Source organism: Plectropomus leopardus, chromosome 15 (genome assembly GCF_026936395.1).
Source record: "Plectropomus leopardus strain MGB_pleo_1.0 chromosome 15, ASM2693639v1, whole genome shotgun sequence".
Lineage (NCBI taxonomy): Eukaryota > Metazoa > Chordata > Actinopteri > Perciformes > Serranidae > Plectropomus > Plectropomus leopardus.
Genome location: NC_142190.1, coordinates 15,437,105 through 15,451,258, shown reverse-complemented (window position 1 = coordinate 15,451,258; position 14,154 = coordinate 15,437,105). Strand labels below are relative to the sequence as shown.

Here is a 14,154-nt window from a genome sequence, read left to right as displayed (position 1 = left end):
AATCACCAGTGCTAATCAGGTGTGTCTCTGGAGAAATACACACACAGGATGTGCTGTTTCCCAAAGACATTAAAAGGACAAGATGTCTCAGCACTGAACATGCTGCCTCATAATTAGAATAGTGCAACAACATTACCCCGACAGAATTTCCCTGAATACCTCTTTAAATGTATGACACTGCATTGATTGCCATTGATATCATTTAAATCAATACACACCATTAGTGGCATTCTGAACCTGATTACAGCAAACACAATCAGTGCTGCTGATTTCAGACCACAGTTGACGTCAGGCTGATGATACCTTGATGCATTTAAGCGGACAATTACATCTCATTAGATTCTATATGACTCTGTGACATACTGTATTACATTACATCACCCTTCAATGTTTAACTCTTTCCTGTCACTTGTAGGAAGCAGTTTGCTTCATTTATGCCTTATACAGTATGTGTGTGTGTGCCAATATGTGGCCAGTCCTGCAGTTACGAACTAGTAATCATCCTCATTGTGTCTAACAGCATTTTTTCTTTCTGAGACAAAATTGCAAATGTGTGTAAGAGAGGGAGAGAGAGAGAGAGAGAGCGAGATGAATCATCATTTTTGGTGTCCAGAGAGTGATCTCAGTCTCACATTAGAGGAGCCAACTTTCCTGCTTGAAAGAAGTGTCATTTAACGTTTATGTTTAGTAAATATATGGTGTGCCTCCCTGTTTGCACATACATCAGCATATTCTTTGTTTTCCTCCGTTTTCAAAAAAAATCTTCCAAACTTTTGGTTTCAGATAAAGATTTACCAAAACAGGTGGCAGGATGAGAATATATGTGGTATGACTTTGTCATACTGGGCCCTAATGGAAGGAGGGCCCTTGAAAAGTCGAGAATAAAAGGTTTGTTTTGTTTGCAATTTTTTTCTTAATAATTAATTTTCTTAGTAATTAGTGCCATAATTAAATTAAAATTGGCAGAATAAATTGGCTAACATGCTTAAGTTTGTTTAAAAAATTAGTGGTGGCTCTCTGAGGCCCCTCTAACCCCTTTTAGACACAAAATATTTTAGTCTGCCCCTGCACTAAAATTAGCCTCTAAATGCAGCTAATGCTGAGTGAATGACTGCTTATGCTGCCGGTGCACCAACATACACTGTTGTGTCTTTCCCCTGGAAAATGGGAGTTCCAAAAAAGAAAAGAAGGAAAAAGGATAAAGAGCAAACTGACATTGTTTTTTTAAAAAAAGTGCAAGAGAGAGGCAAAGATCAAGAGAGGGAGGATTGGGGGGGAGGGCGGGGGGGTGGCTCCATCTCTGTGGTTTCACCACAACAGAAGTAATGTCTGTAGTGGCCCACACTTGTAGCGATGACAGAATTTTTCATTTTTCAGTCTTGAGGCTTTAAAGTTTTTCTGTGTGGCCTTGGTTCCTTGAAACTTTTTAATCCTTCATTCTACTGTTCATCTACTTGCTGTTTTTTCCTGCAGTATTCTTCAGGGGATTAAGATTTGTATGGCAAGCCGAACACATGCTGATGAAAGTTGGCAGGGGATGACAGATCCATCTCTTTCCCAGCCATATCGACAGGCACTGTGTTTTTCCCATCATATACCTTAAATACTGATTTTATTAGCTGAGAAATTAAATGTTCTCCAGTCCTACTGCTCCTCCAGTGGCTGCTGAATTGTTTCAAGCGTGTCAAGGTGTTGTATCTATTCTGCAGTGCCATAAACATATATATATTTCTGTGGTGTGTGACACACCAAAACAAGAATTTAGGGGGCTTGTTCATGAAGCAAACTCAAGAGCTACCTTTTTAGTCTGGCTGAAGCTTGATGGGGGATTTTGTTTTTTATTGTATAAAGAGTTTTTTTTGTATGAAAAGTGCTATACAAATAAAGACTGATTGGTTGGTTGATCAATTGATTGATTTCTTGATCAATTGAGTTCACAAATGCAAAATGCATTGTGCATAAATCCAGCCTCACTTAGATAAATAAGTTTATTGTAAGCATTGAAAAGGCGGAGGATGGAAAGGTTTCATTTTTATTTAAGAGTGGCCAACAGCTGACAGCATCAGGGTGAAATTGTGTCAGTTTATTGTGCTATGGCAATTTCAAAAGGTTGTATAGTGCACTGGTTCCCAACTGGTGGGTCACAGTTCAAAAGTGGGTGAGATCCATTCTGAATGGACCGCAAGTGACTCACAACACTTTATTTGAAGTAGAGTGAATTTACAGCACATAGCTTTTATTTTGAAGTGCAGTTTCCTGCAGTAGAGTGAGTTTTTTTTAATAACTATTTTATTGCCGTGCTCTTGTTATTATTTGGCTTGTTAACATGCTGGGACTTTGCACTAGTCTTGAAGCAATAGTAGGAACTTTTTTGGTTACAGTGTCCATCAGGAATTTGAAAATCCAACAATAATTTATGTTTTTACAGTTTTTGGCTGTGATAAATAGTGTAATTTGGGTGATCTTTATTTTGGCGGGCCTACAGTTTGGAAGGCATTTTTTCTTTAAAAAATTGCCAAAAAAAAATTGAGAAAAAGAAAATTGCTAAAAAAAATTATAATGTATTTTTTTTAATGAAAACCCTTTCATGGAAAAAAAAAACACCAAACATTTTTTTTTAAAAAACTGCCAAAAGTTTTTTAAAATGTACCCAAAATTTTGACAAATAAAAGTCAATATGTGGTCATTGTGTGCGTATCTTGAACTAATGACTAAGGGGAAATCTGGACCCAGTGGCTGAACCAGTTTGGGACCACAAGTATAATGTTTCCCTTAATCTTCCATTAACTTTCATATTACTGACTAAAATAGCCTCCTAATGGAATATTCTGCTCAGCATTTAAGCATCATTAAACATCACATTGGCACCAGGTAAAACTAACAATCACACTGAAACCTATCCTGTCATTCACACATGCTGCATTATTCTGCTGCCATTCACTCAAAAGTTACAGTCTGCTTACCTTCTCATCCCCCAGGTTCTGCAACGCCTCTTTACCGCCGCTGGTTCTGATCTGAACCCCAGGTGAGCCCTTCCCTCCTCTCCTGTTTGCAGCCGGACTCTCCACACGGGAGATCCTGCTGTCACTCGCCGGGCTCCTCGCCTCCTGGCCGGTCTCTCTCTTGGCGGTCCTCGGGGTGCGGGAGCCCCTCTGACCGACGCTCAGAGCATCAAAGTCTATGGTTTTACTCTCAAATGCGCCTTCGACGCTGCAGAACAAGCCGCCGTATTTCTGCCGGGGCACCTGGTCGGCAGTACCTGGTCTGGCGAGATAAACTGGCAGATCGTCCTCTTCCTTGTCCCGGTTTCCCCTGCGCTCTGCCATGGCGGAGCCCCCTGCACAAGTGACAGAGAAAGCCAGTTAAACTAGTGCTGAAGTGGTGTGTGCCTGTTTGTGTGTGTAGTGCTGTGAGGAAGCCTGAGCACAGGCAGGCAGGAGTTGAGTTAAAGCCCAGAGGTGGCACTGTAGTGGTGCCTCATTGCAAAGGTATCTGTCAGATTTTAAAACGGAGGACCTAATATAACACCAAATGTATTTCATACCGAGGAAAAATTGCAATGCATTAGTTGCAAAAGCCTACAAAGTAGAGAGTGCAAATATAGATTCAAAGTCTGAGACAATAAGATGCACGCATATCCAAAATAGATACATTTGCCAAATCTTTTGCAGTAGAGCTGGTAATACCTACACTGTTAACTTAAACTGATCATATCTGAAACAACAACAACAACAACAACAACAAAAAAACTAGGAAACAAATCGCCTTAATAAAGGTTAGTAAATGTAACTATTAGTTTTAATTTATGATTATTTCATATCTAATTGTTGTTTACTCCAATTTTAGCCATATTTACTTAATTTTGTGAAGTTGTTGCAGCTTAAAAGTGATAAGTGATATTAACTTTTTTTCAACAATTGACACCAACTTAAGTTTTTAAGTAAACCAAGTTTGTCGAACTTAATTGAACAGTTTTATGTGTATTGTGTCGTGTCAAAAAGGATTTTTCATGTGGAGGAGTTACAGGCATGAGCATGATACACAAGTTTGATGGACTATTTAATTTATTTTACAAGTTGGCTGAAGCTTGATTGAGTATTGATATTTGTGATTAAATATCATGTACTCCTGTTGAAATCTTTTGTTTTAAGAAATGCTCAGAATGGCATTTTGTTAAAACTGAAATAATCTTGTAAACTAATTATTTTTGGTTGTGCTTACTTTATTTGTCAAACGCAATCACTTTCCTAAGTACTACAGAGTAAACACAATGTTTAATTATGGCAGACTAACACGGTTTTGATCAAGTTTCGATCACTTACAAAGCACAAGTTAGTTTCACTTCTCACTTTTTAAGGTGATTTCACAAAATGAAGTAAATACAAGACAATATTAAGTAAACCTTTCAAATAGGAATACAGTAAACATAACAAGAGCATGTTTATGCTAACTTACCTTTTCAAGGCAATCTATTTCCTTGCCTTTTTTAAGTAAAATCAACTTGTCAGATTTTACCTTCCTGTCTAATGTAGGTCTTTAAACTGGATATATGAGAGGAGATGTTGTATTCACCAGCAGTTCCAACAGTCTGTGACCAAAATTAACTAATTGGACACAGGTGTGCTTTCAGCAGGTAACACAGGTTTCCACAGAGCTGTCCAAAGTGTCGCTGTCCTTTCAGCACCACTTAAGACATTTGATATGTAACTATAGCTACACCTGCGCTCTCTGTTCAAAGCTCTAGGCTACAGGCAGAAACACTTCAGCTCAAAGAAGCTGATGTTTCTTTTAAGCGCTTGTCTGGGCCTTTATCGGTGAGACCCCCAGGGTGATTATTACCTCCTCACGCCAGCACAAATGAGACAGGGTCGTGTCAGCAACAGTGCAGAGAGACAGGCAGCTCTCAGGCAGCAGGTCTCAAACTGAGAGACTGCTGAGTCACGAGGGTAACAGGAGTTCAACACTGTCACTCAGTAAACAGGAATGTAATTATGTAATGGCAATATATCAGCAGGTTTTATAAGTTTGAGTGGGGTCAGAAAAGTCTCACCACGGAGTCTTTTTGTTTTTCTTCTTTTTAACTCAACTACATCTTTCCAATATTACAGATGAATATTAGATCAAGGGGCTAGAAAGACTTAAAAAGGAACAGTTCTGCATTATACATCTATATGTGTGTGTGTGTGTGTGTGTGTGTGTGCATGTATGTGTCTGTGTTTAATGTTAATAATACGATAACACTAATTAGCCTGCATGATCATGGATGGATTGCTGAATGGACCTACCAGGCACAGGCCCAGGGGGCCAAAAATTGACAACATTAATTCTATACTAAATGTCTTAAATTTGCCTTTTTTGTCTATTGTAATTTTTAATATATGCTTTAAATGTTTTAATTTGTGTGTTCTGTTAGGTTATATGCATTTTTTTATATGTCAACCCCAAGAAGACGTGCTGTGTCTTGGAGCCCAGCTAATGGGAATTATAACAAACAAACAAAATAAATGCAAAGAGACACAACAGACTACAAAAAGGGACAAAAGAACCAAGCACATAAACAACTACATAAGGATACAAAACCAAAGAGATATTACGTCCTTAAGGAGATGCAAAATGACAGCAAAAAAGGGTCAAAACAACCACAGACACAAAAAACAAATTGTCCAGACACAGGATGACTATAAAGAGACACAAAAGACAACAGAGAGATGCTAAATCACAGATAGATGCTTAGAGACTACAAAGAGATGCAAAACAACACCAAAAAGAGGCTAAACAACAACAAAGTCTGCTTGTCTTCCTCCTATGTTTAAGGAGATGTGGTGGCACCTTTTGCATGTCTGTGCCCAGGGCCCCATTCTCTTATAATCTGCCCATGAGTAGAATCACATTACACTTCTAAATCATTATCTATTTTTAAATTTCAACTTAGAATTCATTATATGGATTAAAAATTGAACAAATAATGTCAGATCAATCTGGTACAGTATGAGGGGGGCTTCGGTTTCACTGTGAGGTCAAGGCTTGGTGGAAATTTTCATCAGAGGGATTAGAAATAACAACTGCCTTCCAGATCTTGTTTAAGCGCTAAGTGTGTGTGTGTGTGTGCATGTGTGTGTGAGTGACTACAAAAATGTGAAGGAGTCTCAAGGTCAGTCACACTGTTGTGAAATCAAACAGGCCACATCCTCAGTCCTCATCTAACAGGTTGTCAGCACCTGAAATGAAGCCTTTGTTGTTTTTCAGGCAAAGGGAAACTACATGGGGAACAGCAGTCGAGCCAGCATCAAGTATTTTCCAAACCAAACTCCAAAAATGTGTTTGTACATTTGTAAACCGTAAGAGAACCTCTAAATAACAAAAAGTGTGTCTACATTGAGGAAATTGATGTTAGAAATAAATATAGTATAGGCCACTTTTTCCTTTTCTGATCTGAAGATGTAATTGTTTTTCTATTTCTATTAATTGTGCATTAAATGTTATTTTGTTTCATGGTGGCTGACATTCCCTGTTTTAGTGTTTCACAGATGGGAGAAAGCCCATGTGTTAAAATGCATGGCAGATGGATAGAAAAAAAAGAATGATTAAGCACTATATATTCTGAAAAGACGGCTTAGTTGAAATTTTTCAGGGGACCGAAGCTGAGTAAAATATGATAAGTAGCTCTATTTCCACACATTCCTTGCTGAATACCACTGTCGCAGTTCCTGTGGCTCTGTTGGCATCTTACGCAGTGACTTGTCAGGCCAGCAGAAATTTCCCCTCACATGAATGTGATTAAAGCATCAAGGTTTGAGGAGATGCCAAGAGCTCACTAAAATTCTCTGCCTCTGTAACTCTATGGTGACCTTCTGTCTCTGTGTTTCAGGGCTGTCTGTCCTCTGTCCTAACTTGTGTTTAGACAGTAAATAATGCTGAGAGAAGGGGGACAAAATAAAAGAAAACTGACAATATCCTTTTTTCCAGCCACTTTGTGTTTGGCTGGCTACACATTCATACACTGACACCAACCAGTTAAGATGGCTTGAAAAGAATTAAATAATATGTGAGAGAACAAGGACAGTGCTCAGAGGCGAGTGCAGATGTTTTACTGTGGTCTGGATGGAGCAGACTGACTGGGAGGCAGTGGAGCCATCAGCACACACTGTCTGGCTTTCAATGTCGGTGATGTCATGATAGCTGCAAACCATAAAAACAAAACAGTTGTTTATTTCGTTGGGATGAATCTCTCAGTGGTTCACTGTCAAACTAAACCTAAATGTAAAGAAAGAAAATCCAGTCAGAGTAAATGATGGGTTGTCTGCTATTTATAATAATAACCAGAGATTCGGTATTGCACCTTTTAAATGACGTCCTGTGACAAAGCAGTTTGGCTCTTGGTCAAGAAGCTCACTAACAGGATATTGTCTCGACTTAATGAGGCTTTTAAAGCAATGACACCAGCAATTCAGGAACAAAGCAGGAGACTACCCACAATCTTTCATATTAAAAATAGATGTAAGGTACAGTAGGCCAGCAAGTAAAAATAATGCCCCCATAAGACAACAGCCCTCAAGTTGCCACAGGCTTAAGTGCATGTTCATCCAGGCATGATCCAATAACGGCAGATAGGACAGAGTTTGGCTAAATAACATGCAGTTGTCTTCATGGATTTGGCACAAAAGGCCTTACGGCGAGTTAGACCTTTGAAGAAGTGGGTAAGTGGGCCACTGTTCCACAGGCAAGTCAATAAGAGTTAATTCACATGGTAAGGGATAATGCATGAGGTCTGACAAATTCCAAGCGGGTTCCACGTTGGCGCACCTTTATTAAAAAAATGAAAGGAGCAGTGTGTAGGATTTAGGGGGATTTATTGTCAAATATGGAATATAATATAATAAGTGTGGTTTCCTAAGTGTATAATCACCTGAGAATGAGAATAATTATGTTACCTTTGTTACATTAGAATGAGCCTTTTGAATCAATTTCCGCATTAGCCTCTGTAGTTAGCAGCCCCTCTGCAAGGAGTTTGTTCCAAAAATACAGATTTTTTTAATTGTTAAAAAGTGATTTTATGGTTTAAATCTGTGGGTCCATTTGTTTTGAGGGAAAGACCTCTGCAGATAATTCGGCCACTGATATAAATCTCCTGAACGTCTGGATCCTAAGTTATCAGAGAAATCTTAGCACACATAAGCAGGTGCTAGGCTAGAGGCCCGTCTCCACTACGCTGAACAGTGTCTGGAAAACACTGATTTGTCACACAAAACTGCTTCATTCTGTGTTTTCAGCACTGTGAATAACAGGGTCCATTTGTTTAAAGAGAAGGAGACCTCTGTGGATGATTTGGCTCCCGGTTAAAACCTCCTGAACAATGAACACTGAGGGAATTCTAACTGGGAAAAGTTTCAGCTGGTTGCAATATGCAATCCTCACTGCCTAATGTCACTAAATCCTCCCAAGTCTTACACACTGCTCCTTGAAATAAAATGAATAATAAATCAGAAAACTGTTGAGTATGTCCCAACACTGAATTGCTTCCTGTGTCATCATGCACGTGTTGATCACGGAAGAATTTCTTTTTTCTGTTACAAAATGTAATGCAGACTTGGTAATATGTGCATAGTATGATTTAATTTGGAGTAAAATCATAAATAGGCTATATAGCCATCTGTTTAATTATAAGATACATCTACAGTACATGCACTCACATTCATGCTTTTGGTTGCTTTGGTTGGACCTTCTTCATTTTAACTTTGGCTTCTATATGACATTAACTTATAACTGTATATTTTTAGGAACCAAGAAACAGCAACTACAAACTTTCTCCTTCATTATTCACAGTAACATGGAGCAGAAGTACAGCAGAAGGAGGCCACAGCTACCAGCAGCAGCAGTTGGCAACGTGCACAGTATGATCAGGAGAGAGCAAAGACAAAGGCTTACATTCAAGACTCTTTTTTTGGAAGCATGGATGAGCCTGATGTAGCCAATAAAAAAGGAGTGGCATGTTAAAGCTGCTGGAGAAAAAAAAACACCTCAGCTGCTTTGCTCTGCTCCTCTTAATGCTATAAATTAATCTTTAGTCTCTCTGTAGTCAAAAAGATGAAAAAGCAAACAAGTTACCGGTCTCATGTTTAACTGGTGTATAAAACATGAAGTTGGTGTTGCTAAGCAGCTGAACAGAGCAGACCGGGCAGCTGCGTCCGCCTCAAATGGTTTGGCTGCTGACCAGCTGCTGCTGAAATAAGGTTAAAGAGCCTCCAAGGATGTACTGTCAGGCCTTTCAATCTGGTATCCCTTATAGAGGCTAACACACAATTATACAGGGGTTTCCATGTCATACAGAACAACTCACAATTAAAATATGACTTTTAAACTGTCCACCCTTTTCTTAGTTGTGTCAGAAGAGTTTAAGTTGAAGCTCTGTGCTGCATCTACAGTAGATGCTTTGCAGAGGAAGCTGTTTCTATTTGTACTCAACAAAAGTGTCAAGGATTATGTGCTCAGTAACTGAGAGGAATGCAGAATTAAGTGTATATTTCAGGGGGAAAAATGCCAAAATTACTTTTCACTGCAGATTTTTTTTCCCATTTAAGACTTTTAAATCATTTTTGAAGGGAGTTATTCAGTCAGGTGCACCCTATAACCTCTGAGAATGACCTCTGTGTGGGTGCGGAGAGGAGAACAGATATATGACAGACATCATTTGGCAGGCCAGGTCCTCTACACAAAACCTGGCAGGACCCCTGGCTTGGCAAACACAGTCAAAACTAAAGTGAAAGGACAGACTGTTTTTCTGGACTGACCCTGCTGTGTGTCCTGCATGACCCAAAAAAAAAACAAAAAAAAAAGCCTTCATTACTTCAGTGTAGGGAGGCTTTATGATTCATACTATACACTACAAGTCTTAAAACTGTTTCATAATACTGATCACTTGTATGTTTGAGTTTTTTTATGAATGAAATAGTATAAAACCTTTTAATCATATAAAATAATGACTTTGCGACATTTGACTGAGTGGCTTTGCTTTTGCTGTTTCTGTCCATTGAGTGAAACGTGTGTACATCAAATGGAAGAATAACTAATACCAGCCGAAGCTCAAAGATAATTTCCCTCTTCCTGACCTGACCAAAGCAGAACCTCATTAGCAGCGAGAACTTACTTGCTATGTTCACGATGTTCCTCCTCACAGCTTGTGGGTAGGGTCCAGACCTGCCAGACTGTAAGCAGCTAACTTCCAAGAAAAAGCTACGAAAGTCAGACACAATGTAGAAAAAAACATAGCACAACAAAAGTTGGGGTTAGCTTCACTTATGCAGGTGAAAATGTTTGCAAACAGTTGCTGACAATTCCTGACATAATACATCTGTAAAAAAGACACCACAGAAGAAAAGATTGATGATTCATGATGTTCATTCATAATGTTGGACACAGTGGATTAAAAAAACAAATCCACATCTCTGAGCATCAACACAAAGTTCAAAAATAGCTATGAAACTGACATTGTGGTGAGATTATTTTGTCAGCTGCTATTTCCAAGGTCAGGAGTTAACTTTCATTCTCAACTTTTATGCCAACATGGATAAGCGGTTACCAAAGTGCTCAGAAAAAAAAAAGAACACATTTGCAATGCCATGAAAACTGGACAACTCCCATCTGCTGAGGAAGATTATATGACTAAAAAAAGTTATGTACAATGCCAACATTTGTTTCTGGCAACTTGGCTGTCTAAATGTAGTCAATAAAGTGAAATGAAAGTGCTACACACCTTATCTTAATCGTTTTGAACATGTAACAGGGTGTGATAAGAACCAATTGCAGCACAATAGAGCAGGTGTGTAGTTGGTAATGATCTTTATTTAATCTTTTGGTAGGCTGAATGGAGAAAAGGTGAGTATAGTCAGGCTGCAGGTAAATAGGGAAAGTTATCAGTTCTGGGGTGGAGCAGAGCTTATGGGTAGAGCAGAGTTTGTAGAGAGACTGGGTTGAGCTCATGTTCACAGGTGATAGTTCAGAGTTCGAGTGGGGAAACTGAACGTGGAGCGAACTGGCAGGTGAATGTATCAGGTAAGTTGCAGAAGCACTTACAGCATGGAGCTTGTGGGAAAAGCAGGGACTCCAGAAAGGGGCAGGCAGGGCTCGTGGTCAAGGAGGAAGCAGAGCCGTGTCAGGCAGGCAGGTAGCAGAGCAGATAAACCCAGTAGGACCAGGCAGCGGGATCAAAGAAGACAGGCGGAGAATCGATGTACCATCAGAACAATAAGCACCAGCGGGTGTTTCGCTCGGCAGGGGGCTCTGAAGACGGCCAGAAGAATAGCGATCTCTCTCGATGGAGCCAAAGGAGTAGAACACCGCACACCCACAGGAAGACAAGACCCAGGAAGTGTGCAGGCAAAACTCGTGGGCGGAGACAGAAGGCTAGGTTAGGTTTAACGGGGCAAAGACGAGGCGAGGAGGTCAGAAGCGAGCAGAGTCGAAACCAAGAGAACTGTCCAAGAGCGAGTGCTGGAAGATCAGGTATGGAAGCGAAGACAATCTGGAAAAGAGTGATTGGAGTGAGGCTGCTTAAATACTGGCTAGACTGGAGATGAAGAGCAGCTGGGAGCACCAGTTGGAGGTGATGAGGCTGATGAAGAGCAGTGGCCGGGTGGAGAGAGAGGTGAGGGTGGAGTAAGTGGAAAAAATCCAACAGCAGCAGGAGAGAGGCAGGGCAGACTGTGACAGGATGTTATTTAATTACCCCCAAAACTGATATGGAGCATCTTTAAAATGTAATTCTCTAAAGAGTAAATTTTAGATATAAAAAAATTAAGAAATGTCTCAAAATGTCCTTTTGTTGCCATTATTCTTCAACGCTTAATGCAAAGTTTGGAAGAAAAGTCATTAAGAATGGAATATATAAGGACAATTACTAAAGCTCACCTTTAACTCAAAGGTCTTACCTTGCAACAATGTAATGATAATGTGAAAAGAAGACAATTTATTCTTTTAGGTCAAAGGCCATGTTTTTTTTTATTTTTACAGCATTACTCCTTTTTTCTGTTTCTGTAATAATCTAGGGGAGGGGTTAATTTTCGCTGGAAGACGGACGGGGTAAAGATAAAAAAAAAATCCTCTGTGAAATAAAGACAAAAAAATATACATTACATTACATGATTATATCAACCGCCTGAAAAAATAATCAATACAAAGGAACGTACAAGCGGGAAAAAAGGGGGGAAAGTGCATTTAAGGCAACTGCTAGTTAGCTGAGTTTGCACAAAAATAGTCTCAGTCATTCCCCTTGGTATAGTGAATAAAGTGGTTACTTTCTGCTATGTAATGCAATGCCTAGACACGCTAGACCTGTGAATGGAGCCAGCGGGGTGGTATGATGGCAGATACACTGGCTCAGGTACACAGGGAACAAGCACGGTCAGCTAGTAAATATTGCAGGGACTGGGCAGAGTTAGCTTGACAGGAGAGAAGTGGCGCAGGTTTAGTGTTGCATTTACTTTCTCCTGTTTCAGTTTGAGGAAGTGGCCAGTAGTATTTTGTAAAAGTGGGTTGTTAGTATCAAAGACGTTTTTGTTAGTATAAAACAGGGAAAGAGAGAGAAGCTGTAGTGATATTGGGACAGAGAAACATGTTAAGTTATGTTTTTTTAATGTCTTTTTAGTCATATAAAATTCATCTGATGAATTAAGCTTTTGTCCATTTAAGGGATGGTTCAGATTTTTTGAAGTGGCATTATATGGCATACTTCTATATCTATTGACAGTATATTACATATAGTTGACGACAGTCTGCAGGCCCCCAGTTTGGAGAAGCACGCTGAAGTCCGACATGGAAGCTAAGCAATGCATTGCTGTAGAGGGGACAGCAACAAAACATATTTCAGCTACCTAAAAAAATCAGTTCAAGTGTTCGCTACATTAAGAATATTTTCCCTGCTTTACCTTACTGTCAGACAGTGACTTCCAGTGGGAAAAGCTGTTGTATTGCTCTCTTTAGAGCCATACTCCACTAAGAAAATAAGTAATTTAAAACTGCTGAACAAATGAGCAGTTAGACGAGCAACTACCTTGTTTAGCGAGCTAAAATGTTTGTTTTTTTGTATTGAGTCTGGTTTCTTTGGTGAGAGCATAGACGGGGAACTGAAACCATTAATGGCATCCCCATTGGAATGAACTGTCTGATAGACAGGTAAAGCAGTTAAAATACTCACAACATAGTGTACACTTTAAGTGATATCGATTATTTTTTAGGTGGCTAAAAAACATTTTGTTTCTGACCCCTTGATAGCAGTACCTTGCTTAGCTTCCATGTCAGACTCAAGCCTGTTTTTCCAAACTGGGGGCCTGCAGGAAAACATCTGCTGTATATAATACACTAAGTATGCTTGTACAAACCCACTTCAAAAAATCGGAACTATCCCTTCAAGGACATACTGATGAGATAACCGTTAGATTTGAATTTAAAATGACCAATCGTCGACCCAGAGTTGATATTCTGAAGATATTCTGCAAGGTAGTCTGAAAATATGCACAAGTTTGTTAAAAGGTCATGTAACTTTAAAGGGCAAATTGAAAGTTGCTCATGTGAAACCAGCACCACCTGCTGGTCAATCAGAGCAACACGTTTAGACAGAATAATAAATACAGTATACTGTGTGTGACAGAGGGAGGATTAAAGGAAAAGGGAGGCAAATATTATTCCACATTCATATTCCAACAGTTTTTCAGTTATAATTTCCAAGGAGATAAGGTTTATCTTTGCAGCCGTCACCACAATAAAACAGAGCAATTTATACCCTTTTGAGTCATTTATAAACTACATCGACTGCTCAAGCTGCTTAAGAGAGTCAAATAAATGTGCAACTATTCACAGAAATAAAAAGGGGAGACTACATGAAATAATTCAGACGCATGTACATATCAACAAATGTATATATTACAGTACAGAATTGGGATGTTTTCTCAGTGGAAATCTTGGGACACAGTATCTGAGGAGCTGTAAAAAAAGAAAGGTGAAAAGAAAAGGTAACCAGAGAGTAAAGCTCTTACGGTCTGCTGGTTTTTGAGAAAAAAATGAAGAAGCGGTTTGACAATCTCTGGTGATCCAGGTTGCTAGATCAGAGAGTGTCGTTTCCCCCGTGATCTTTTCATTCTCTTTTCACCTCTCTTCACTCTG

At 39.4% G+C, this 14,154-nt stretch overlaps 1 protein-coding gene across 3 annotated transcripts in view; it reads right to left on the bottom strand.

The window, feature by feature from the left end:
* dpysl3 (dihydropyrimidinase like 3) overlaps positions 1-4,573 on the bottom strand; it is a 50,526-nt gene extending 45,953 nt beyond the window's left edge. The window contains exons 1-2 of one of the 3 annotated variants that reach the window (XM_088088448.1): positions 4,456-4,573; positions 2,964-3,337 (exon numbers count right to left, since the gene is read on the bottom strand). In XM_088088448.1, the coding sequence (XP_087944574.1) occupies positions 2,964-3,326 (363 nt within the window). In that variant the 5' untranslated portion in view covers positions 3,327-3,337; positions 4,456-4,573. Of the gene's footprint in view, positions 1-2,963; positions 3,344-4,455 lie in introns of those variants that run through there. The other 2 variants (XM_088088450.1, XM_088088449.1) reach the window with 2 other exon arrangements.
* Positions 4,574-14,154: the final 9,581 nt, after the last annotated feature.